Here is a 25,966-nt window from a genome sequence, read left to right as displayed (position 1 = left end):
TGGGGATCAAGTCCACAATCCCAGCATGTGCCCTGACAAGGAATCGAACCAGTGACCTTTTAGTGCATGGGACGATGCCCAACCAACTGAGCCACACAGGCCAGGACGAAATATCTAACTTTTAATATCCTCTACTATAAATTATCATAGTTGTATTGGAAGGCAGATAAAACCTTTAAAACATAGCTATTATGGGTTTTCCTAGACTCTTTTTATTTCCCTAGATCAGGGGGCCTCAAACTTTTTAAACAGGGGGCCAGTTCACTGTCCCTCAGAGAGAAGGAGGGGAGTCAGAGAGTGCGGCGCACATTCCACACATGCGCACTGCGGGCCCGGGACGAGTCGGCTGCTAAGCAGGACAGGCAGCGGCGGCAAAAACACCCAGCGGGCCGGATAAATGTCCTTGGCGGGCCACATGTGGCCCGCGGGCCGTAGTTTGAGGACCCCTGCCTAGACTCTTAAATGTTTGAAAAATATTTTCAACTCTTACAAAGTGAAGTATCTACTTCAATTCTTATACTCAATAAAGGAAAATATTCTAACTGCAGTAATTAAAGTTGTTTCTGTTTTAAGACTAAAACATTGCCCAGGGCTTTAAACTCTATTAAAATTATAAATTTATCTGAGAAATAAATTTACTGACTGAATAAAATAAAAAAACAAAAATAATAAGACTGGAAGCTTCCAAAAAGAAGTCAAGATTTAGGATGTCAAAGAATTAAGCTCCTCAAAAATTAAGTTCAAAGCAAAATAAAATATTCTTTTTTAAAGACCAAGCTTTTTAAAGTGTAAAATAAAAAACACAAAGAACTAATATACTTACTAGAGGCCCGATGCACGAAATTCGTGCAAGAGTAGGGCCTTCCTTCCCCCAGCTGCTGGCACTGGCTTCCCTCTGGGAAGATGAGGGTAAAGGAGGGGAATGGGAGATATCTGTAATACTATCAACAATAAAAAATATATTTAAAAGGAAAAAAAGTAAAATAAAAAACATATACTTGGAAGATCAGTATATTAACTCAATGGGCATATTCAAGAAAGACACAGAGCATGCAACAATATTAACCAAAGAAACAGTTTTTGTCTTTGATTAAAAAGCATAAGATAGTGTCCTTTGACCAATCTCTCATACAGCCAAGGTTGTATTTCAAATTGTTTATTTGAATTTAATTAAACAGTGAGCTGTTAGTCGATTCCATTAAACACAGATCCAATTTCTCTGCACTGTTGTTTGGTTTTTTTTGGATAAGTTAGAAATCGTAAGTATAATATAATGTGACACTGTTAAACTTATAGACAAGGCATTATATTAATAGTATATACAGAGCACTAATGTTACAATCCCAGCTTGATAGTCGCAGCTCTTTGTATAAAATCTCACACCAAGTTTATGCATCATACTCAATCAAAAGTTCAGAGCTTTCAAATTATCAACAAAGCCTCTCCATTTAATTTTAAAGAAGAAAGAGAAGGGGGAGAAACACCAAAGTTTGGCTTCTAAATATCTTTTCACTTTTTAGAATGAATGTTAGAATGTTTTCCCTTTAAGAAGTATTAGAATTGAAGTAGGCACTTAGTTAAATATGCATTTCAGACATTGTATAACTAGAAAAAGTGATGCAATCCTTATGCAAATATATACTAGACATTTATTCAATACAGAGCACTATTGAACATGGACACTATTCGATGTAGGCAGCTAGGGAGGAGGCAAAAAAGACAGTTCTGTTTTGAGGGAGCTTTCTAATAAACTAAGGAGATCAAAATTTAAAATGACACTGCAGCCCTAGCTGGTTTGGCTCAGTGGTTAGAGCGTCTGCCTTTGGACTGAAGGGTCTCGGGTTTGATTTCTGCCAAGGGCACATGACCGGGTTGCAGGCTCGAGCCCCAGTAGGGGGTGTACAGGAAGCAGCCGATCAATGATTCTCTCTCATCATTGATGTTTCTATCTCTCGCTCCCTCTCCCTTCCTCTCTGAAATCAACAAAAATATTTTTTAAAAAATAAAATAAAATAAAATGGCACTGCAAGGCAATAAATGATTAAAGTTCTAATTCAGAAGTTAAGACCAAATAAGTCTGTCAGAAAATGCTAAGAACCAGATGATTTCACTCATATTGTGGGATATAAAACTGAAATTTGTGGATACAGACAGCAGTGTGGTAGTTACCAGAGGGAAAGGGTTGGAGGGGAAATAGGGGCAAAGGGGGCATAACATATGAGGGAAAATGGTTTGACTTTGGGTGGTGGGCACACAGTACATACAGATCTTGTATCATAGAAATGTATACTTGAAACCTATATGATCCTATTAGCCAATGTCACCCCAATAAAATTAATTTTTTTTTAAAATGTTAAGACCATATATACTACAAAAGAAGATAGAATTGGTGGGGGCTAAAACGTGTGTGTACTACAAAGAAAGGTAAAATTGACAGGACCTTAAATAGAGCAGAACAAAAATCTCTGGAAAGAGACAAAACTTGAGCGGTCAGACATTAAAGAAGAGTAAAATTTAGAAAGGGATATATGAAAGAAAAAGACATCCACAGCTAGAATAAACATAAAAAGGAACAGACAGACCAGCAGCCTGCACAGAAGAGTACAAAAATGATAGGAAGAGTGGGTTGGAGCAAGATGGAAGCGAACCATGAACATCATATCAGGAATTTAGTCTTAACCATTTAACGAATTTAAACTGAAGTAATTATTATGTGCCATGAACTGTCCTAGATGCAAAGGATACAAGTGTAAACAAACAGATAAGTTCTCTGCCCTCATACTGGTTAAAGTCTAGTAGATATATTCTATAAAAAAAAAAAATATGGTACCATGCAATGCTTCTGAGCAGAAGAGGATGTGTTGAGAGATAGACTCTGGGAAAATTATGTAGCAGTAATATTGTGAAGATTAATAAAAAGAAACTTTATTTAAATTGGAGTTCAGAGGGCCTGTGGGGTTCTACCCTATACACTCTACCACTTGTCATCAACTACCCCAAACAGGAAGAGACATACTTCCCATTTCAACAGGAAGATGCTTTTCTGCTCTACTACCCCAACAGGAAGAAGGACAATCTTCTCTTCACCCAGCAACCACTCAGCCAAAGAAAAACCATTAAACAAATACCCAATTTCCTCCAATGGACTACTTCTTTATAGCAGCCCCTGAACTCCCCTTTTCTCTATAAAGAATGTTTGCTATTTGCAATTAAACAGCATATTGTTCCAGAATAAAAACCGTATCTGTCTGTTTAAGGTCAATAGTTTGTCCCTATTGGGGGGAGGGAGGGGGAGAGGAAGATAAGCAAGCCAATTAAGACATCTATAATAATAAAAACATAATATGCTAATTAGACCGGATGTCCTTCCAGACGACCTTCCGGACGAAGCCGGAGCTGTGAGGGCCAAGGCAAGCCGCCGCAGCTGCGGGGGCCAAGCCCCTTGCACAAATTTCGTGCATCGGGCCTCTAGATGTAATAATAATCCAGGAGAGTAGTAGCAATGGATAATACTCAATTATGCAATTGCTTCTTGAACAATCTTAGATAAATCACCGCATTTCTCTGCATCCCTCTTCTCACTTGAGAACTGAAATTTGCCATCAGCAACAACCTTCAATTGGAAAATTTTACAAACACATCTAGGCACTGTGTACTATATATAAAGTAAATCTAAAGACTAAGAGCAGCAACTTACTTTCATTTTTGTTTTAGCAACAACATTGGAATTATGCTTGTGCTTTATCAGTTTAACCACTGTATCTCTAAACAAGCACTCTCTGAATAAGAATGGACAGCAAGGTTAGACATAATAAAGAATTTAACTAGAGCTTATGAAGACCTATGCTACCTGCCTTTATTTCTCTCTGTGTAATCTACAGTCCCAAGAAAAAACAGAGAACTGGATACCAAGCTACTTACATCTGTTGGAAACAGAAAAAGAACAGTAGACAAGGTACTTATTTCATTCTCCATTATGCCACAGAAAGCTATTTGTCTCCTAAAGTTAACTTATTTATAGAGCCTTAAGGGCAAAGGCTATGTTTTATTCATCTTTATGATCTAACAGTGCCTGGTACAGAGTTTTGTACACAATTGCTGAGTGTGGTGTTAAAAAGAAAAAGAGAGAGTCTGAGGTCCCAAGAATGAGTTAACCAGGTATAGGAGGGTCCAGACAGTAACAATATCCATCAACAAAACAGCCAATGGAGACATATAGTGAGTAAGATGATTTTCCTTTTTGAGGAGCTTGAAGCCTTGTGGGGAAAAAAAATATTAGGAGAAGAGAGAGAAAAGACACCAAGCATCTGGAATTTAACTACTAAAATTAATCATTAATGGCTACCTTTTACTGAATGTGTCAAACATTGTGCAAAGAACATTACAGACATTATCTCATTTAATCTTCACACCCCATGAGTCAGATATTATTACCCCCATTTTTCTAATAGGAAACTAAGAGTTGGAGCAAGGATAAATAACTTACTCAACGTAATAAAATTAGCAGAGAGGCTGTGGTTCAAACCAACATCTAATTCCAAAGTCAGCACCACCAGGAACCAGGGTAACAGCACTGAAGGAGTAGGAAGTAATCAAGTATAGACTATATATAGAAATGGAGCCAACTAGATTTGCTGAAAGATGAAGAGCAGTGTTTAAATTAAAGAGGTATTATAACATCTATAGACGGATGACTAAATGGATGCGATCCGGTGTATCAAATGTAACTCTCCTTCTATCCCCTATTTTCCTTCTCCAGATGCAACCAATGGAGTTTCTTTATGAGCGTCCAGAACCAACTTATGCATATAAAAGCACCCAAACTCACTCTCCCATTTTTTCAATTTTTATTTTAAAATAACTTGAGACTCAACAGTTGCGAAAAGAGCACAGAGAGTTCCTATATGCCCTTTATCCAGCTTCTCTTAATGTTAACATCTCACATAGCCATAGTACAATTATCAAAACCAATACATTAAGATTGAGGCAAAACTAGTAACAACCTTTTGCCAGTTTCAAGCAATTACAAATAGAGCTGCCATAAATATGCTTGCACATGCCTATTGATGCTTCTGTGTGGCAGGGGTCCCCAAGACAATTCTCTGGCTCAATGATTCACCATGGAAGGACCCACAGGACTCAGAAAAGCTGTACACGCACGTGTATGGCTTATTATAGCAGACGGACACAGACTGAAATGGTGAAGAAAAGAATAAGCAAAGTCCAGGAAAAGCCAGGCACAACCTTCCAGGTTCATCCTCCAGTGGAGTTGCATGGACGTACTTAATTCTCCCAGCAATGATGTGTGACAACACAAGTGAAGTGATGTCAACCAGGAAAGCTTGCCCAAGCCCTGGTGTCCATGGTTTTTATTGGGGGGTCGGGAGGGGGGCATTCAGAAGGCACACAGGGCCTGCATCACTGACCTCAGCTATTCAGATTCCAGTCCCCAGAGTAACATAGGTACTCACCATAAATCACATGTTTTGCATAAACTATCTAATACAACTGGTTCTATGTGGTCCAGGGCCTCAGGCACACAAACACACACTTATTAGGCAGAATATCCCAGTGGCTGAGTTCATCTCCCAGGAGCTAGTAGAGGACCAGTCCTGAAGACAGGCCTTTCTTCGGAATATGCTGATTTCAGCACCCCAAGCCAGCTGAGCTAGTCCTTTCCTATAAAACCTGTGAATGCATTTCTGGGCTACCTCGTTCATTTTAATATTGGCACAATATTCTGTTATATGGATGTACCAACATTAATTTAGCCAGTCACCTACTCATTAACTTTTAAGTTATTTCTACCTTTTGGTCTAGTCAACAAAAAAGCAAAGTTTTATAAATTATAAAGAGCTACAAAAAATAAAGATATAATTTTTCTAGAAGTATTATCACTGAAAGATGAATTAAAGGTTTAGTCTACTGTGTGACTTTCAGTTACCTGAATGAATAAAGGGTAGCTTTAAAAATAATCTGAGTTTAAATGTGAGTGAATAAATAAAATGCACTGAAGAAAGAAACTTGAAGGACTTTTCTTACCTCCTATAGTGTTTGCTGTCCAGAATTAATATGAAAATTATCACAATAAACCAAAAATTACACAATTTCTGGAAAATCACACAATAGCATTACACAATAGCAAAATATAACTCTAGAGTTTTGATGGGTTATTTACATATATCTAGAGTCTAGGATTCCTATTTTACAATCAGAGAAAGTTCATTAGACTTTCATAGAAATGCAAGCCCTGAATTTTTGCTTGTGATAAGAACAAATGTCAAAAGTTGGTACATACATTCTTTTCCCTCTCACAAGTCATAAACATAAACACTCTTGGTACATATTCTTTATGTTAAAAAGATCCAAGATTTTAATTTTCCAAACACAAATCTAAAAATGATAAAATCATAACTAATGTTATCTCAATTTAAGAAATTTCTTATCTTCTGTGGAGATAATGCATGGCTAAGACTGAAAAGCCTGATAATACTAAATGTTGGTGAGGCTGAAGAAGCAGGACTCTCCCACACACTGGTAATGGGAACATAACTCAGCAAACATTTGCATCTTGTAGCTCACCTACCGCAAACCCTTGCAACATATCCTCATCTTCAGATTTCCTCATCACAACTCCCACCACTGAAAGTCATGCCAACAGTAATGGGCTGATCACTTTGTAACTTTTGTAAGTGTCTAATCACTATGTTGTACACTTGAGACTAGTATAATATTGTATGTCAATAAATAAATAACTCTATTCCAGGCTCAAACTGTAAAAAGGATGAAATAATCTCAATAGAAGAATAAATTTAATAAGATGGTGACATTTACTCTAGCTATTACACTATGCTACCTTTAGAAAGTCCTTTGTTTTACATTTCCTTCTAATTATATTAATTGATATTATGTCAGTGAACTTTAATAATAATAATAAAAGAATGGTAAAGAAAAAAAGAGAAATAAAAACTTACTGGGATTGAAAATTCCTCAGCCAGATACTTCAAGGAGGCTGCTTCTCTTGCCAAGAACTTGTTCCTTTCTCTTATGTTGTCCTGAAGTTGTGTATCAAACTCCTTTCTGACCACAGAAGCAACGGAGTCAATAATCACAAGTTTAACTCCTTTTGAAATAATTTCTTCTTCTAAGGACTCAATCCTGTAAAAATAGAATTTGTAAAATAGTAGAAAAGTTTAAGACATAATTTAAAAAAGTAGGGCATTGCAAAGGTTAACCAACTTAAAAACAAATTGTTCTTTCCTAAGTTATAGTGATGATCGCAAGTATTCAATAAACATAACTTATTTTCATATATCTCTTCTATACATATGGCATGCTTTTGGAAATAAACCAAAATGGTTTCATTCCTTAGCCTTTGATAGTGCTAAAGCTCCAATCTTAGGGTGAAATTACTTGTGGTAGCCAGTCTCCAAAATAGCCCAGAATTCATACCCTACAGAGTCTCTCCCACCTTGTACTAGGGTTGGTATGACAAAATGATGGTCCGGCATTTCTGAGAGCAGGTTATAAAAGACTACAGCTTTCACCTTGGGCTCTCTCTCACCTCTCCGCTCTCTCAGATCACTCACTCTGGGGGAGGCTAGTTGCTGTGTTGTAAACAGCCCTATGGAGAGGCTCAAGGGGTGAGGAACAGAGGCCTCTAGCTAACATCGAGGAAGGAAGGGAGGCCTTCCAGCATCTACATGTGTGACCTTGGAATTCTTCAAGGTTCTCCAATCCCAAGTGAGCCTTAAGCTGCTAAACTTTGGGGTAATTTTTTAATGAAACAATACATAATTAATATACCACTTAGGTAATTAAATATAAAACATTTTATTGTGTTTTTTCATTTTTAAAGAAATACTTCAATTAATAGGCCATAGTGAATAAAGAATATGGAAATAATTTTATTGCTCATAAACCTAATATGTAGGGATTTTTTCACTCAGAAACTAAAAACAAAAACAAAAATCTTCAAAGTGTTACTAAAATACTGAAATCTAAACCAGCATACCTTTGTTGAACCTCATCACAGCTGAGTTCCCGATAAAGATGAACTTTACTGCTTGTCAAAAGTAATTTTTCTTCAGTATCAAAATATCTGGGAAAACGAGATTCTGCTATCTCAATCAGTCTATGGGGGGAAAAAACAGAATAAGTGAAAATAGTCAATGATATTTAAGGCCACATTGCTGAACCTCTAAATGAATTTTACTTAGGAAACTCATAAGCCACAAGGAACACTAGAATGAAAGCCTCATCAATAGAGCAGGTATAAGTAAAACGGCCTAATATACTAGTCTGGAATGTAAGCCCTGCTTTATAAGCACTAAGCAGTTAGCAGATGGAGCATGAGAACAGCAAGGGCTTTTAATTTGCATCTAATGCCTCTCAGGTTTATCTTTCTGGGAATAAATATTTTTTTAATAAATGATATTCTGACTAGTAGCTATAACATATGGTTAATAAATAATAAAAATGCATTTTCATGAATGAAATATATTATCATTCAAATATCAATAGGTCTCCATGTCACAGACCTAAAAGATATGTTTTTCCATTAAAACTTAATACATACAAAATAAATGTGCCCTGGCCAGTTTGGCTCAGTGGCTGGAGCATGGGCCTGTGAACCGAAGGGTCGCAGATTCAATTTCCAGTCAAGGGCATGTCTGATCCCTGGGCCCAGTTGGGGCTCATGCTGGAGGCAACCAATCGATGTGTCTCTCTCATATCAAAATTTCTCTCTTTCTCTTTGTCTCTCTCTCTCACCTCCCGCCCTTCCACTCTCTCCAAAATCAATGGGAAAAAATACACTGAGTGGCCAGATTATGATTATCTCTAAACGCATAATAATCTGGCCACTCAGTGTGTGTGTGTGTGTGTGTGTGTGTGTGTGTGTGTGTGTGTGTGTGTGTATTAGAGGCCCGGTGCATGAATTCGTGCATGGGTGGGGGGTCCGGCCAGCCTGGCCAGGGGGAGGGGACATGGGCGGTTGGCCGGCCTGCCTGCTGGTCGAACTCCTGATCGAGGGGACAATTTGCATATAAGCCTTTTATTATATAGGTTATACACTGAGTGGCCAGATTATTATGCATTCAGAGATCATAATAATCTGGCCAGCCCTAACTGGCTTGGCTCAGTGGATAGAGCGTCGGCCTGCGGACTGAAAGGTCCCAGGTTTGATTCTGGTCAAGGGCATGTACCTTGGTTGTGGGCACATCCCCAGTGGAGAGTGTGCAGGAGGCAGCTGATCGATGTTTCTCTCTCATTGATGTTTCTAACTCTCTATCCCTCTCCCTTCCTCTCTGTAAAAAATCAATAAAATATATATTTTTTAAATAATAATAATCTGGCCACTCAGTGTATATCCTTGGGTAAGGATTACAAAAACAAACAAACAAACAAAAAAATGCTATCCAATAAGTCCTTGGTAGACAGAAAATTACTTTCTTCACAAACAAATGTTGTAAGTAAAAAATGATATTCTAAACACTGAATTCTGACCTCAAAGCTAGTTCTAATGCATGGGGGCAGGCCAAGCATAGGAGAGTGACAATTGAAACAGATGCAACTACCACCATTAAGAGTACAAGACATGGAGAGCAGCACCAGAAATTTCTGATTAAAAATGTAAAAATGTAAACCTTAGAGTATAACTGTCTCCTATTTAAAATGATACTTTATCAGCCCCATACTGAACTATCATCCAAGGGTGACTGGGAAGAAGGACTGGGAACACAAAAATGATCCTATATTTTATGTTCCATTTGAAGACACAAGTACAAAAGGGCAGTATTTTTTCATTATTAGACAGTTAATGAGTTCCAAGAAGAGGCTGAGAACTTTAAATAAACAAAATAAGTTCCTCACATATGCTATAATCAGAAATAAAAGAGAAAAATCTAAAACAGGAAGAAACATTAAAGAAATCTAGTCAATAACATTTTTAAAGCATATTTTGAACAATTTGAAAAGAAAAAAAACATTAGGTTGAACAGGAAGAAGAAAAATTATTTTAGGAGTAAGGAATAGTACTAAAAGATGTGTAAAGAGTGAGAACAAAATGGATCAAATGACCATTCAAGAGAAGTTCCTAAGAAAGGCATAGGAATTGGGAAATTTTTTTAAAATAAGGTAAGTGATAAAAGCAAGAAGAAATAAGATGGCATTAGAAAAGGTAGAACAGGTATGTTTTGAGGGTTTGGGAAATGTGTAAATATTTTTATTAGGACAATTATTTATTGAATTTAGTGCTAGTCAGAGAAATCAGCTAAAAAGCTCTGGTACTTGGAACCCACTGAATTTTAACAAGATAGAAATGACAACATCCATCTGAAACATAGAAGTTTTTCAAAATTTGGATGCCCAGCTGATTAGGAACCAGACTGAGAGTCCCTAACTCATTGGCAACAAGTGCACAGCTGACAGACAGTAATTCTCTGCCTCCAACACTAGACTGGATTTCAACTAGTGGCTTAAGTGGTGAAAGGCTCTGGAACTCATTACCACTCTTCATGCCATTAACGTCCCTCAGAAGAAAGGTGGCCGTGGCATGGACATGAGCTAATTTTATTCATAGTTATGCCCCCTTCTTTCCCTGATACTTTGGTGGAGAGTGGGGTTAGGGGCAATATCACTAACACCATGAAATATAGAAGCCACAGTTCTTGCTAATGATAGAATTTACTTCTGGACATTAAATATATCGGGTACTCCATTACTAGGCAATGGGAGTATTTTCTTTCTTTCCATCCTAAAAATGCACAATTTATCTAGTTTAGTAGGAAATAAACTAAAAGAGCCTTACTGACTTTAATAAACATTGGAGATGGCAGGAGGGAAATAAAATCATACAGGGTGTTTGCCACTTAATGGTGGTGGTGCATTTAAGGTCAAGCTTAATGAGCTTAGACTAACTTAGGGTCAATAAACCTGAAAAACTTAGGAATTGTGCACAGAGATAAAAATAATAACCATAGTTACCAGACCAAACCATTGTATCAAATGGTTATTTACATACCAGTATGCTGTGATTTTCTTTAAGTTTCTCTAAGTGATTTTTTTAATTTTAGAAAAGATTTCTAAAAATATATAAATCAAAAACCAAATATAAATGCAATATTCTATATGCCTACGTTAATCATAGCAATCTCTCATGACAATCTTCATAACAAAGATCTGTTTTGTTTGGAGCAAGCAACAGAAAAGAACCCTTCTTTTGCTCCATACATTAATTACATTAAGTTTGAAAACAGTGCCATCTAGTGGACATCTTTCAAAGAATGCACTTAAGATTCATTCATTCAGCCCTAGCCAGTTTGGCTCAGTGGATAGAGCGTTGGCCTGCGGACTGAAGGGTCCCAGGTTTGATTCCAGCCAAGGGCACATGCCTGGGTTGTGGGCTCAATCCCCAGTAGCAGCTGTGCAGGAGGCAGCCGATCAATGTTCTCTCTCATCATTGATGTTTCTATCTCTCTATCCTTTTCCCTTCCTCTCTAAAATCAATAAAAATATTTTTTTTAAAAAAAGATTCATTCATTCAACAAATATTTATTAAGGACTTACTATATGCCAGGCACTGTTCTAGTGCTAAGGATATGGCAATGAACAAAAACAAAACAAAAATTCTTTCCCTCATGGAACTTACATTCTACTGAGAGAAACAAAGAAATATAGTATAAAATACATCAGATAATAAATGCTCTAAAGAAAAGTGTACCAGTTTTAAGAGAACAGGCTGTGACAGATGGAAGGAAGCAAGTGACATTTTATGTAAAGTGGTCTGGGAAAACCTCTTTAATAAGGTGACATTTGAGCAAAGGTTTAAGGGAGACCAAAAAAAAAAAAAAAATGAACCTTGTGGCTGTCCAGTGGAACAGTGCATAGGAAGAGAGAATGATAAGTGCAAAAGCTCAGTGTAAGAAGATGCCTGGGGCATTTGAAAATAATAAGGAGGCTAACGTAGCTGAAACACAGAAAGCAAGAGGGAGAATAAAAAGAAGTAAGGTCAAGAACATATTTGCAAATGCTAGCACTGATAAAGGTTTAATCTCCAATATCTACAGGCAGCTTATGCAACTTAATAAAAGGAAGATAAATGATCCAATAAAAAAAATGGGCAACGGACCTAAACAGAATATTTTCAAAAGAAGACAGAAGGAAGGCCAAGAGACACATGAAAACATGCTCAAAGTCACTTATTATCCGAGAGATGCAAATCAAAACAACAATGAGGTACCATCTCACACCTGTCAGAATGGCTATCATCAACAAATCAACAAACGACAAGTGTTGGCGAGGATGCGGAGAAAAAGGAACCCTCGTGCACTGCTGGTGGGAATGCAGACTGGTGCAGCCACTGTGGAGAACAGTATGGAGTTTCCTCAAAAAACTGAAAATGGAACTCCCATTTGACCCAGTAATCCCACTCCTGGGAATATATCCGAAGAAACTAGAAACACCAATCAGAAAGGATATATGCACCCCTATGTTCATAGCAGCACAATTTACAATAGCTAAGATTTGGAAACAGCCTAGGTGCCCGTCAGCAGATGACTGGATCAGAAAACTGTGGTACATCTACACAATGGAATACTATGCTGCCATAAAAAAGAAGGAATTCTCATCATTTGCAGCAACCTGGATGGAATTGGAGAATATTATACTAAGTGAAATAAGCCAGTCAATGAAAGAAAAATACCACATGATCTCACTCATTTATGGATAATAAAGAACATTATAAACTGATGAACAAAAAGATAGATACAGAGACAGTAAAGCAACAAACAGACTTTCAAATTACAGGGGGAAAGTTAGGGAGAGGGGGGGGAGATAAGAAATCAAACGAAGGACTTGTATGCATGCATATAAGCATAAACAATGGACGCAAAACTCTGGGGGGTGAGGGCAAGTGTGGGTGTGGGGTGGGGGGGGTAATGGTAAGATATGTACACATATAATACCTCAATAAAAAATTAAAAAAAAAAAAAGAAGTAAGGTCAGAGGGCTAGCCAGGGAGCAAAACACACAAGATCCTTGGGTCCGTGGGTTTTATTTGGATTTTATTTAGTGAAAGCCTAGGAGCAGGACAGACATAGCCTGACTTCTTTTCTTTTTAAAGAAGCACTCTAAATACAAATGAAGAAGAGGCTGTAGATGGGCCAGGGTGCAAGTAAAATCAGCAAGTGCAGTAGTCCAGATGTGGTCTTCAACTAGAGACTAGCTCACGTGATTAGAAGTAACTGAACCCAAGATCTAGTTCAAAAGAGAAGCTGAGTGGATTTCTGGACTAACTGGTCAGCATCTGGAAGAACGGAATTCACCACTCACTGAAGTGGAGAAAAATGGATTCGAATCAAGGTTTCTGTTATTAGTTCCCTGTTACTTCACAGCTCTTGTATAAATGGGAAGTTAAAAGCTTTAGCCCTAGCCAGTTTGGCTCAGTGGATAGAGCATTGGCCTGCGGACTGAAGGGTCCCACACTGGATTCCGGTCAAGGGCACACACCTGTTACAGGCTCCTCCCTAGCCCAGGCCCTGGTCGGGGTACAAACCAATAGATGTGTTTCTCTCACATTGATATTTCTCTCTGTCTTTCCCTTTCTCTTCCACTCTTTCTAAAAATCAATGAAAAAATATCCTCGGGTGAGGATTAAAAAATAATAATAAAAATAATTTTTTTAAGTTTTATATTAGTGACCACATGCCAACTTGAAATAAAACATATTCTTAATGTAAAAAAAAAGTCCTTTTAACGTGCTAAAATACAAGTTCATGGTTTTTAAAAGCTTCTTGTAACTATGTAATATTTTCCTGTTCATTAATTTAATATGTACTTGCTCAGCATTGTGAGATTACTAAACATGTGAATCTATTAGTACCTTACAGATTCCAGCAGATTCCAAAGTTCTGTTTTAGTAATAATAAGTACATGAAACTAATTTCCATCTTCTATCCTAGAAACTCTTCAAGATCTCCCTTCCTACTAATTCACCTAGATCCACAAATGATAAGGCAGCTGAAGTTGGACTAGGGAGAACCTAGCCAGACTCATGAAACCATCTTAAAAAAATGGTAAGGGAATTTATCTCCCCTATTTACCTCTGACTCCAAGATCCTGAATTTGTACCAACTAGCAAATAAGTGACTAAGACCACACTAGTACTGCCTTCAAAATCAGCCAAAGTCATGGCTGGCCACTACCCCTCTATGCCTCACTCTTGATACACTGAATCAGAAAGAGTGACACTTTACATAGTCTGGCAGGAATTAAAGGGGACTGGCTTGCCCAGCCGGTGTGGCTTAGTGGTTGAGCATCAGCCTATGAACCAGAAGGTCTCAGTTCGATTCCTGATCAGGGCACATGCTCGGGTTATGGGCTCAATCCCCTGTGGGGGTGGGCAGGAGGCAGCCAATCAATAATTCTCTCTCATTGGTGTTTCTATCTCTCTTTCCCTCTCCCTTCCTCTCTGAAATCAATGAAGATATATTGTTAAATAAATAAATAATAAAGGGCACTGGCTTTGGGGTACCTGACACCCTCAGAAGTAACATACATACTAAGTACAGCAACTCCTTCAGACCTAAGCATAGCCATGGCTTCCATACAGTACCAATATAACACATACCTCTCCTGTGTATACTTAGTTATGACTTATAATTTTACATTTTTGTGATTATTTGATTGGCTTCTTCCCCTTTTGAACTACATCTTCTTCCTAGTTTTCAAAGCTTTTCTGATTTCATGACAACTCAGAAATGTCTACTTCTACTTCATGATATTCCGATTCTATACCCTACCTCCCCATGTCCCCTTCCAGGGTCCTGGGTCCCATCTCTTCCTTCCCCATTTCCCTTAGTGTTCCTCACATGTCTATTTGTAGTACTAAGACTCAGCTTTTAAAAATATGTTTTTTAAATTGATTTTAGAGAGAGGAAGGGAGGGGGAGAGAGAGATAGAAAAATCTATGGGCTGCTTCCTGCATGCTCTTTACTGACGTTCAAGCCCGCAACTCAGGCCGAAATCCACACAGACCTGGCTAAAATATACAGTGAAACCTCATTTCTCAAACGTCTCCCATCTTGAACAATTCGGTTCTCAACCAAATTGTTCACCAAAACTTCTCGGTTGTCAACCAAAACTTCAGTTTTCAACCTGACAACCCTTTCATGCTAACACTTCAGGAACAAAACAAATTGCTGACAACCCTGTGGTATATACTTACAAAGAATAGATACCCAAGAGATGTAAACAAAGCAAATAAACTCTAATCAAAATAATCCATTTGGAACATATCTGGTCAGGGAATATGCTTTGATTTAAATAGTATTCCTTGAGAGCAATAAGGAAGAGATCTGATTCACAATAACATAGTGAGAGAAAGACTCACTATACCTATAATATAACTTGACCAAGAGAACAGAATAGAATCAGTCTCTAGATGTACAAGCACTCCTGCTTATGACTATCAACTAGAGCACGGAAAGATGAGGACCAGACTTATTTTCAGGTGTGCAGAAATACACACATGACTAAATGCCTCTCTCATGGAATGTTAAAGGTCCTTTCCAAACTAAGTAAATCTTTTCTTTCCAAGCAGATACACTTACTATCAGTGTGTTCCATACTATTTCAAAGGCTAAAGTGAAATACTTGGCAATCAAAAAAATGTTTTGAAATTTGCAATTTTTCCATCCACTAATATTTTACTTCCAACTAGAAATTAGTTACAAAGCAGCTTACCTCCGTCTTTCTTATTAATTTTCCCTCTTCCCCATTTTCCACTTACATTTCTCCCTCTTCCTGAACTTCTTTCTTCCTGACTTTCTGCAAAACACACCTTATCCCAGAACCCCACTTAAACGAATAAAGGGATAGAAAAGGTAAAAGGAAACTGCTCCATCAATGGTGAAAGGACAATTTCTTTAAAACAGTATCTAAATTCTGTGTTCTCAAAAAAAAAAAAAAAATGTCAACCTGTTTGAAAATGTTATATGCTAATATATGTTACAAAACTGAGTATTATAATGGAAAACAATAAAATCTCCTACCTTTCAGCACTAAATGCTGATTCTGTGTCAATGTACACAACAGCTCCTTCTAATCCTCCCATGTTGGTGGGTAATGTGGCCAAAACACTCATCATTATACAAAATTGAGTTTTCCCACAACCTGGTGGACCTGTAATCTAAAAAAAATAATCTGTAATCACAGGCAAACTCCTTTAAGAACTTCCCACAAACATAGTACAACTAATCTGGGTTTCCAGAGATGTCCACTGTATATAATGAATTAACTTCTCCCCAATGCATCTGGGTTGGTTCCTTGTAGTATGAGTCTTGACGCTGAATTCTTCCTTAGCCAGAACTCAAGTACCAAGATCTGGTCTGACTCCACCGGTCTAACACCTGGTGCTGTCTTGCTGCCAACAGCTGCTTAGGTCTTTTCACTCTCATAAAAGCATTAATACTTTCAGTAGAGGAACGATAATAATGAAAATAAATTAAATTACATTATCTATAATAATAAAAGTGTAGTATGCTAATTAGACCGGACGTCCTTCCAGACGACCTTCCGGACAAAGCCAGGGCTGCGAGGGAAGCCCTGGTCCCGGGTGCCAGAGGGAAGCCAGTGCTGGCAGCTGGGGGAAGGAAGGCCTACTCTTGCCCAATTTCATGCATCGGGCCTCTAGTTTTTTAAATATTGATTTAAATATTTTGTAATTCAGTGATTGAAATGTCAGGACCTAAGTTCTGCTTATTTCAGTACTTAATTGTAATGGCTGTATAGTAGGGAAGGGCTTGATTGCAAATTTGCAAGGGCTGAAATTAAAGTAGTATGTCATTTTTGTACTTACTAAGCCAGTATTTTCATTTTTCAATAAATTCCATTAGTTAGTTCTTGTTGAATTTGGCTAATAAATGTCTGTCTTCCCTCCTATCAATGTTCTTACAAAGTAATCAAAAGATATTGCATTTTTAACAATTGGTTTAGAAATCAACTGAAACTATTTGGAAGCTTTTCAACAGTATAAAAAATATTGTTATAAGTTTTTTACAGTGTGCAGATGGCAAAGTTTTCATTAGACACACATATCTCTGACAACAGAAATCACATTACAAAAGAAACATTTCCAAGCAATGACTTAAAAAACAGTTTCTCTGCATTTTAATCTCTATCTTTAAAAAGGCTATTACTATCTCACTTATTGTTGAAACATCACTTTTACTTTGAAGGGATGGAGTAAGAGTGTTCCATTGGTTGGTTGGTCGGTCGGTCGGTCGGTCGGTCGGTTGGTTTTTAATCTGCTATGAAGCATATAATGTAGCCACTGGTCATAAGAAAAGGTCGGCAAATTTGACATATCTTTTCATTTAAAAAAAAAATTTCTTTGTCCATCTTTAAATTCAACAACTCTTTTACAATCTTTGCTGTGAGATAACCAAAGAAGCTCTCGTAATTCAAATGAACTTCATGGTCACTCCCCATCTCATTACAGAGTACTATAGAAATTCCATGCTTTTCCAGTCAGGTTTATATAAAATTAGCAACACTGGTATCATTTTCAAGCATTTGTCACACATCTGACATCCAGATAAAAGTTAAATTTCGTTATTTTTCAGGTTTACTTAGTAGGTTAAAACATTTCAACATTAATAATTTTTAGCTTCGGATAGTTTAGCTCCAAATTCTAGCAGCCAAACCACAAAATTTCAAGTTGTGTTCTGTTCCCAGGTTCAGCTCCAATGTGGTTAGAGAGAGAGAACATGCCAAACCAGAATAGTCTAAGTTATTTGCTTCTTGGAAACTCAGAATGAATACAACGTTTACACACAGAAGACACCAGTAAAATACAATTAGCTTCAGATAGTGAGAGCCTGCGTTTCAACCTGCCTGAGAAATGTAAAAGAACTGAGAGGAAATAACCAGTTGTGAAGACCATCAAATACCAAATACAAAGTATTAACAATTGGTTTAATAATTGATTTATTCATTAGTTTAAAGAGGAAAGAGAATTATTCCCAAGAAGTCTAATTGTACTAAAGTATAAATGAAGCCTAATCATTTTAATTTTAACTGAGATTAAATGGTTGAGATGAACGTGAAACCCAGACCTGTTAGTCCCTAAACTCTTAACCATATTCGTTCTTCCCACATTCAAGATGGGGGCAGCCTAAAGCCCAATACTTTACAGAAGACAATTTAAGGACTGCCTGGTTCTGATCTGAGAAAGAAGCATATGGAAACTTTTTTTTTCAATGGCCACCCCAAATCCCTAGCATCTAACTATTTGTCTCCATTTGCTCTATAATTTTGTAGAAATATGATTAGGTCTTCAGACCTACAGAATTCATTTTAAAAATAACGAACTCTCTAAATCTTAAAACAAACAAAAAGCTCAGAAAGGCCAGGTAGCACTTTGCCTTATAAAAGAAACATTGATCTTAAATTACTTTACACCAACATGTGGAAGATTTTATATATTGGGTTCTCTCCACCAGTCCCTCTTATCTCATATTGACAACTGCTGTTTTTGGAGTAAATGGGAAGGGAGGGGAAAAGAGAAGGCAGGGGAATAAATCCGAAAACAAGGCAAGAGGACATGGAAATGACAAGGGTCCCAAGTTTCACATCTAAAAAAAAAAAAAAAATGAACAGTATCAACGGTTATAATCATTCATTTGACACTCAATTAACATGTGCCATATGAAAGACTCTACAAAACCTTCGTGGAGAAGGATGTCAAATCAGTGAGCAAGTGAAAAATTGGGGACTATACTCCAATCAACCACATATGCTAAACTCCTGCAGACGCCTGATTATCCTGCCGTTCAAAACGCTACAGCCAAGGAACGCCAATTAGAAATCTCTCCTAGTGTTCCTGCTGCTGCTACTGTTGTACGCGGAGCTGACCTGACCCTTCCTGCAGCTGAGGGAGACGAGACCCACCTTGACCGGCCTGCAGACCTATGAGCAAGAAAAGCAAACTCTGCAGTTGCTCTAAGAGTGTAAGCAACCAAAATTGGCCAACGAAACAATTATGTCTTACGCTTCACTGTTTATGCATTTCTTTTACATGTCTGGCCCTTGTAGGCATTTGAGTTTACAACCCCTGTGATCCTATAGGCGGCAGCTCACTCTGCCGAAGAGAAAGAAAAAGAACTGTCCCATTTAACCGTTCGGAGGAAAGATTAGGATGCCAAAATAGGACTCTGGCCTCTTGCCTCTACCTTTTTGGGACAGGATAGTCATTTCCAAAGCAAAACTGCCTCACTCAAGGACTCCAGGTCTCCTGCAGTCATGAACAAAGCGAGTAATGTAGAAATGTGCTACAGTGTTTCTTATTACTTAGAGCAAGGATCTAATCATGACTCAAATGCTATAAAGATTTGGCAGTGCTTCCCGGGTTTACTTCCCCAGAGGGACTCTTGAACTAAGATACATAGATGTTACATCTCTTTTTGCTAACTTGAGCTTGGGCCAGTTCTCTAGTCCTGTAATCTCTGGGTTACAATACGAAAATACCTTTTTTGATGGTCCCTTTAAACACAGTCTTAAATTTACCTAATCACATTAGCATCTTTGTTAGGCATTCTCAGGAGGGGTGATACTAACCCAAGGGTGAAACTTGGTTTTGATATACATTCAGTACATCAACTAATATACAGTATATGTGTAGTATTCAAATCTCATGGCATGGCGGGGATGATTAAGGGGGGAAAGTCTATAAAGCTCCTTAGGGGGCAATAATGAAAAAAGGATTGAGAAACACGGGTCTGATCTCTATTATTCTCATATGGCAAAGCCACCACCATATGGTGTGATCTCCACATAATGCAAAATTTTAAAGTTTAAACTTGAAACATATCTTTGCTACCAATATTCAGTTATAACAGACGCAGAATTATCTGCTTATATATTCCTCTGCGGCTTCTGCTTTTGGTCTGTAACTGAATATACACAGATTCGGTGACGTTCTCATAAATCAAAACTGATGATAAATAAATCAGGGAATTTTGACGTCCGAGTCAGGAAGGAGCAGCCATACAAATGACAGCAGAATATTTCCAGATTTTTCTTCCTCCCTCAGTCATCTCCAGGCCCAGTCTAAGCTGACTCAACCAGCTGCCTTATCCCTCACGTCCACCGGATCTACCTTCTGCCTGATGTCTGGGACTCTAGGCTCCACCTCTTAACCAGAAACAAAGAGCATGCAATGCAATTCATTAGACAACTTCTCCATTGCTATGTAACAAATTACCACAATCTTAACAGCTTAAAGCAACACCCATTTATTATCTCACAGTTCTGTAGGTTAGCAGTCCTGATGGGCTGGCCTGGGTTCTCCGCTCAGTCTCCCAAGGCCAAAATCAAAATGTCAGCTGAGCTAGGATTCTATGTGGAGGTTGGGGAGGAGAGGGGAGGATAGGGTGTAGAATCACCTTCCAAGCTCATTCAGGTCATTGGCAAAACCCACTTCTCTGCAGATGTGGGTCTGAGCATCCTGTGTCCGTTTTGGCTGTCATTTGAAGGCTGCTCACTGCGCCTAGAGGCCACCTACATTCCCTCTCACATGGCCCCTTCCACCTTCATGTTTTGGATCCTCATGTTTTGAATCTTTCTGGCTTCCCCCTCTTCTTTAGCCAGAGAACACTCACTGCTCTTAAGGGCTCATGGGCTTAGACTGGGATAATCTCCCTATCTTAGAGTCAACTGTGACATATAACAGACCATAACCGTGGGAGCACTATCTCAGCACATTCACGGGTTACAGGGATCACAGCAGAACATCTGTAGGACATTTTCGAAATTCTGCCTACCACAAAATCTCAAGGAAGAGAGAGGCAATAAATTAAACACACACACATATACACATACATGCATACATCTATAATAATAAAAACATAATATGCTAATTAGACCAGACCTCCTTCCAGACGACCTTCCGGACGAAGCCGGGGCTACACGGGCTGAGGCAAGCCGCTGCAGCTGGGAGGGCCGTGGCAAGCTGCGACCAACCGGTGGGCTGTGGCGGGTGGGCAGGGCCTCCCTCTGCAAGGGAAGCCCGGGTCCCGGGTGCCTGCTGGCGGCCCGAGGGAAGCCGGTGCCAGCAGCCGGGGGAAGGAAGGCCTACTCTTGCACGAATTTTGTGCATCGGGCCTCTAGTACATATATAAACACACAAACACATGTATAGGGATAGCCAGCCTCTAAGAAGGACCCTGTGATCCTCACTTTGGTAGTCACGCCCTCCCACACTGTATGGGGCATGCCTGTGTGAGCAGCAGAACACAACAGAAGTGATGGTCTACAACTTCAAGGCTAAGCCCTAAAAGATAGTGCCGTTTCTAGTTTGTTCTCGGAGACCACCTACTCTAGGGAAAGTCAGATGCCACGTCAGGAAGACACTCAAGCAGCCCCGTGGAGAGGTTCATGTGGCCAATAATGAGTCCCCCTGCTGACAATCAGCACCGACTCCCCGGCCACGAAAGGAAGCCATCTCGAAAGCATCTCCCCCAGCGCCAGCCAAGTTTTCAGAGAGCGGGGGCTTCAGCCAATATCTTGACCGTAACCTCATGAGACTGTAACAGGAAACACCTGACTAAGCCGCTCCTGAATTCCTGACTCACAGAAACTGTGAGAGAAATATTTATTGTTGTTTTTAGGCACTAAGCTTTGAAATGATTTGTTAAACATCAGTACATAACAAAAATAATATATAGATATATAGATACAGAGATATTAGAGATATACAACTTTAAAAACATATAATAAAAACACTCCTAAAGTAAAAGAATTACTGGTATTCGTTGAAAAATTAATTAAGTAGAAAAATCATATTCTTTAAATGTGCTATTTTGATTATTTGAAAAAACAAATGGCATATACTGTAAAATAAATACTATACCCTGCAATAGCAATAACATTAGAAGTTCCTAAAGTTTAGGTTATTCAAAGATCAAAGGGGAAAGTATAAGAGAGGCAGCAGAAAGCAAGCATTATAGTAAACAAGCACTATATACTAAGTGTACCGGTTAATAATGAGGATTTTTTTCAATAGATGGAGTTACACATATGTTGATATATATACAATTTTATATGTATGCTATTTTGTTGTATTGACAACAAGCTTCAAAACTTCACATGTCAAACTTTCTGAAGGTGTTAACATCATAGATATTTTTACGCTTAAAAATGTCGAATTTCATACCAAAAAAAGAGCATTTGCGGGAAGTTTTAATTCATTTTGAAAAAAAGTGCTGCTGAAAGTTATCATATACTTCGGGAAGCTTATGGTGAACATGCTCCATCTCAAGATACTTGTGAACGCTGTTTTAAACGCTTTAAAAGTGATGATTTTGATGTGAAAGACAAAGAACGTCCAGGTCAACCAAAAACGTTTGAAGACCAACAATTACAAGCATTATTGGATAAAGATGCATGTCGTGCGAAGAAATGGAAAACTGGGTCTCTGAATGGTTTGCCCCAAAAGAAAAGTTCTATTGGGACGGTATCCACAAATTACCTGAAAGATGGGGAAATGTGTAGCTAGCGATGGACATTTCTTTGAATAAAGCACTTTTGATGTTTCTCTTGAAATTATCATGGTTTTTTTTATTATAAAATCCGCTATTATTAACCGGTACACCTAGTAGATACCCTAGATAGGGGCCAGATAGGAACATTTTAGGCTTTGTAGACCATGAGGTCTCTGTAACAACTAACTCAACTCTGCCTTATAGTCACAGACAAAATGTAAACAAATGAGCATAGCTATGTTCCAATAAAACTTTATTTACAAAAACAGGCAGTGAGCCAGGTCTGACCACTGGGCAGTAAGTAGTTCGCCAATCTGTGCCCTACAGAAATATCTGTACGTGTGATCCAGGAGACATGTGCAAGGTTCACAGAACTTGTTTACATTAGGAGCAAACGGGAAGCAATCCAAATGTTCACTCACAAGAGAAGGAATAAATGAATTGTAGCATATTTTCAAAATGGAATATGATACAGCAGTGAATTATACTCTTGCTACCTGCAACAACATGGATAAATCTTAGAAAACAATACTAAGTTAAAGAAGGAGAGAGAAGAGATACGATATGATTTAACCACAGATATATGACTTAATAGAGCTCAAAAATAACCAAAACTAAGTAAAATGTTATATCTCTAATGTATATAGGTGGTAAAGGTAAAGGAAACTAAAGGGCGGGAATAGAGAATGGCAGAAATTCAGGATGGAGGTTATCTCCCAACAGAAGGCCAAAGATCAGGGAGGAGTCCGCAGCTAGTTTCAATGGTTTGGGTATTGTTCTGCTTCTTATATTAGCTCATGGGCTCCAGAAGTTCACAACTTACACATGCAGGATATACTTAAATCTGTATACATCAAATAAATATTTTGTTTTTTAATAAAAAGTAAACAGAAATACTCCTAGATTCAGCTGAAAACTCCCAAGAAGATGGAAGGGGCTGCCTTTGGCTGAAACAAAAATTAGAGAATTTGCCACTAATAAATAGTCAGCGATTTCTATTCCAATTCAGCCCAGCAGATCATGAAAAAAACCCACTTAAAAATAGCTTGTAACTACGGCTTGGATTCAGAAAGAATTGATAAAAACTGAGTGAAATGTATTGAAAATTATTCTAAAACTTAAGAAACAAGAAGTAGTTATTGGTTAATCTTCCTTACATCAATTTTTTGTTATTTAAATAAGTTTATAACTGTGGATCACTATTGTCCTAAACTTCTTCAAGCAAAAGTCCAACTAAATCACAAAAAGGTTAAATAAAATAGAATTCTGGCACCATCTGGTGGCAGTACTCTGCAACAGCAGGTTCTAATTTTATTTTTTTAAAGGTTACTTCACTCATTCATTTACCAACTATCTAATAGGCAAATACTGGGCATAGTACACACACCTTTTTTTAATCCTCCCTGAAAGACAGGAAATAAGATATAGTTTTGTATCTAAAACAGGGTTTTAGATCTTCAAGGAAAAAAATTTACAGTTAAATGTATGGCTATCGGAATGTAAGAGTCCTCCTGTTTAGAAGTCTGCTTAAAGTATCTACACCCCTGGAACTCTCAGGTAAGAAGTCCCTCAGGAGTGTACTGATAAATATAGTCTATCAATTCACCACATCAGGACCAGTGAGCAAACCAATGCAGCTTTCAAGGAAAAGAACTGGTTTTTAAATGTCTTCAGATCCTTTCTTGACACTTCTTCCTTCAAAGGTAGAGCCTAATTTCCCTTTCCTTGAACTTGGGCTGGACTTACTGACTCACTTCTAATGAAGACAATGTGGCAGAAGTAATGATGTGTAACTGCCACAGTCAAATCATCAAAGGCATGGCCACTTGCATCTTGCCTTCTTTTGGATCATCCATCCTGTTGCCCTCAAATCAGCCCTCATGTCATGAGAAGGCTCAAGCAGTCTGGGAAGGAACTGTGACCTCCTGTGAACACAGCACCAACTTCCCAGTCCTGAGTGAGTCCCCTTGGAAACAGCCGCCAGCCCCACCAAGCCTCCAGACACTGCGTTCCTCGCCAAGGTCACCAAGCTAAGCCATTCCCAAAGAAACAAAACCAGTAAGCGCTCTTTGTTGTTTGGAGCTGCTTAGTTTTGAGATAATTTGTTATGCAACAGTATATAACTAAGATCTATCACTTCCTGCAACCAAATTCTATCCTCAACAGGAAATAAATATAGCTCATTTCAGTTTAACACTGAAATTTTCCCACATGTCAATAAAATTTCAAATTTTCTTTCCTAATACACTAAGTTAGTAATTCTTTTTTTAATTCCTCCAAATTGTTTAATATTATTTCATAATATTCATCTCTTTCCAAGTTAATTCAAACGAACAGCAACCAAAGCAGACCAGTCAGTCAATAAGGATTTTTTTTTTTAACATCTTGTTGCAGAGCAACTATACTAGACACCAAGTAGAAAACCATGTCCTGGGTGTTTATAATTTAATTCAGATTAATATTCAAGAAAGAATGTGTTTTCTTAACTAAAGTTTTTCCCCTGCTCTGAAAGTAATAGTTTAATGAAAGAAGGCTCGGAAAGTGTCTCCTTTACCTCTGTGAGGGATCCGCAAGCTACACCACCATGCAGGGCTTCATCCAAAGCAGAAAGGGTTGTAGGTAAGAATGCTGGCGAGACAGCAGCAGACCTCTGTGCCTTTATCTCAAAAGCCTGAACAAGAAAAAGATTAAGTTCTTTCAACCTCCATATCTACTCAAAAACATAAACCAACTCCAAACCTCAAACTGTAGCAGTTAGAATGCCAATTCTGTCTTTTTATCCTCTATTATTTGTTTGTTTGAAAAATATTTACTCTTTGCCAGGGACTGAGCTAGATGATAAGGATATGATTTAACAGACAGCCCCTGCCCTCACAGTACTTATAGTCAACCATCAGGACTAGAAACTGGACAATTTCTATACAATTAATAAGAGATATTGTGAAAGGGAAAGTGGAGACATAAAGACAGTACACCTGACCTGGATTGTATAATCCAGGAAGACTTCCTGGAAGAGCTAGACTAAGCTAAAATCTGAAATAGCTGTTGGACAAGCAAAGGAAGTGTGCATGTTCCTGCCAAAGAGAAAATGTACAAAGAAAGGTCAAGAAGCAAAAAAAGTAGGACATGGAAACTAACAAAAACTACAAAAAATAAAGACTTCATTTAGAACAGCTGAAAGATGGCGTGTGGCTGTGGTATGAAAAGCAATGAGGCTGGAGAAATAAGCAGGGGCCAAATCATAAAGAGCCTTGCTTAGAGTTTATGCTGAGAGCAACAGAATGACATGATCAAGCTGTCATTTCAAACCGAGGTTGGTTTGTGAGGAATGGCTAAAAGGCAGGTATGGTAGGCTGAGAAATATCCACACCCAATCCTTGGAACCTGGGAATGCTACCTTATTTGGAAAAAGAACCTTTGCAGAT

General features: G+C 38.2%; 1 protein-coding gene across 7 annotated transcripts in view; it reads right to left on the bottom strand.

Moving 5' to 3' along the window:
• The window catches only part of RAD51B (RAD51 paralog B), a 514,016-nt gene that overhangs the window by 479,558 nt on the left and 8,492 nt on the right, over window positions 1-25,966 (bottom strand). For 6 of the 7 annotated variants that reach the window (XM_079768331.1, XM_079768333.1, XM_079768332.1 and 3 more), the window contains exons 4-7: window positions 25,096-25,212; window positions 16,053-16,189; window positions 8,015-8,134; window positions 6,975-7,158 (exon numbers count right to left, since the gene is read on the bottom strand). In XM_079768331.1, the coding sequence (XP_079624457.1) occupies window positions 6,975-7,158; window positions 8,015-8,134; window positions 16,053-16,189; window positions 25,096-25,212 (558 nt within the window). Of the gene's footprint in view, window positions 1-4,486; window positions 7,159-8,014; window positions 8,135-16,052; window positions 16,190-25,095; window positions 25,213-25,966 lie in introns of all 7 variants that reach the window. The other variant, XR_013813393.1, reaches the window with a different exon arrangement.

The sequence above is a fragment of the Cnephaeus nilssonii genome (genome assembly GCF_951640355.1).
Source record: "Cnephaeus nilssonii genome assembly, chromosome: 4".
Classification (NCBI taxonomy): Eukaryota; Metazoa; Chordata; class Mammalia; order Chiroptera; family Vespertilionidae; genus Cnephaeus; species Cnephaeus nilssonii.
This window is presented reverse-complemented; position numbering and strand designations above follow the sequence as displayed.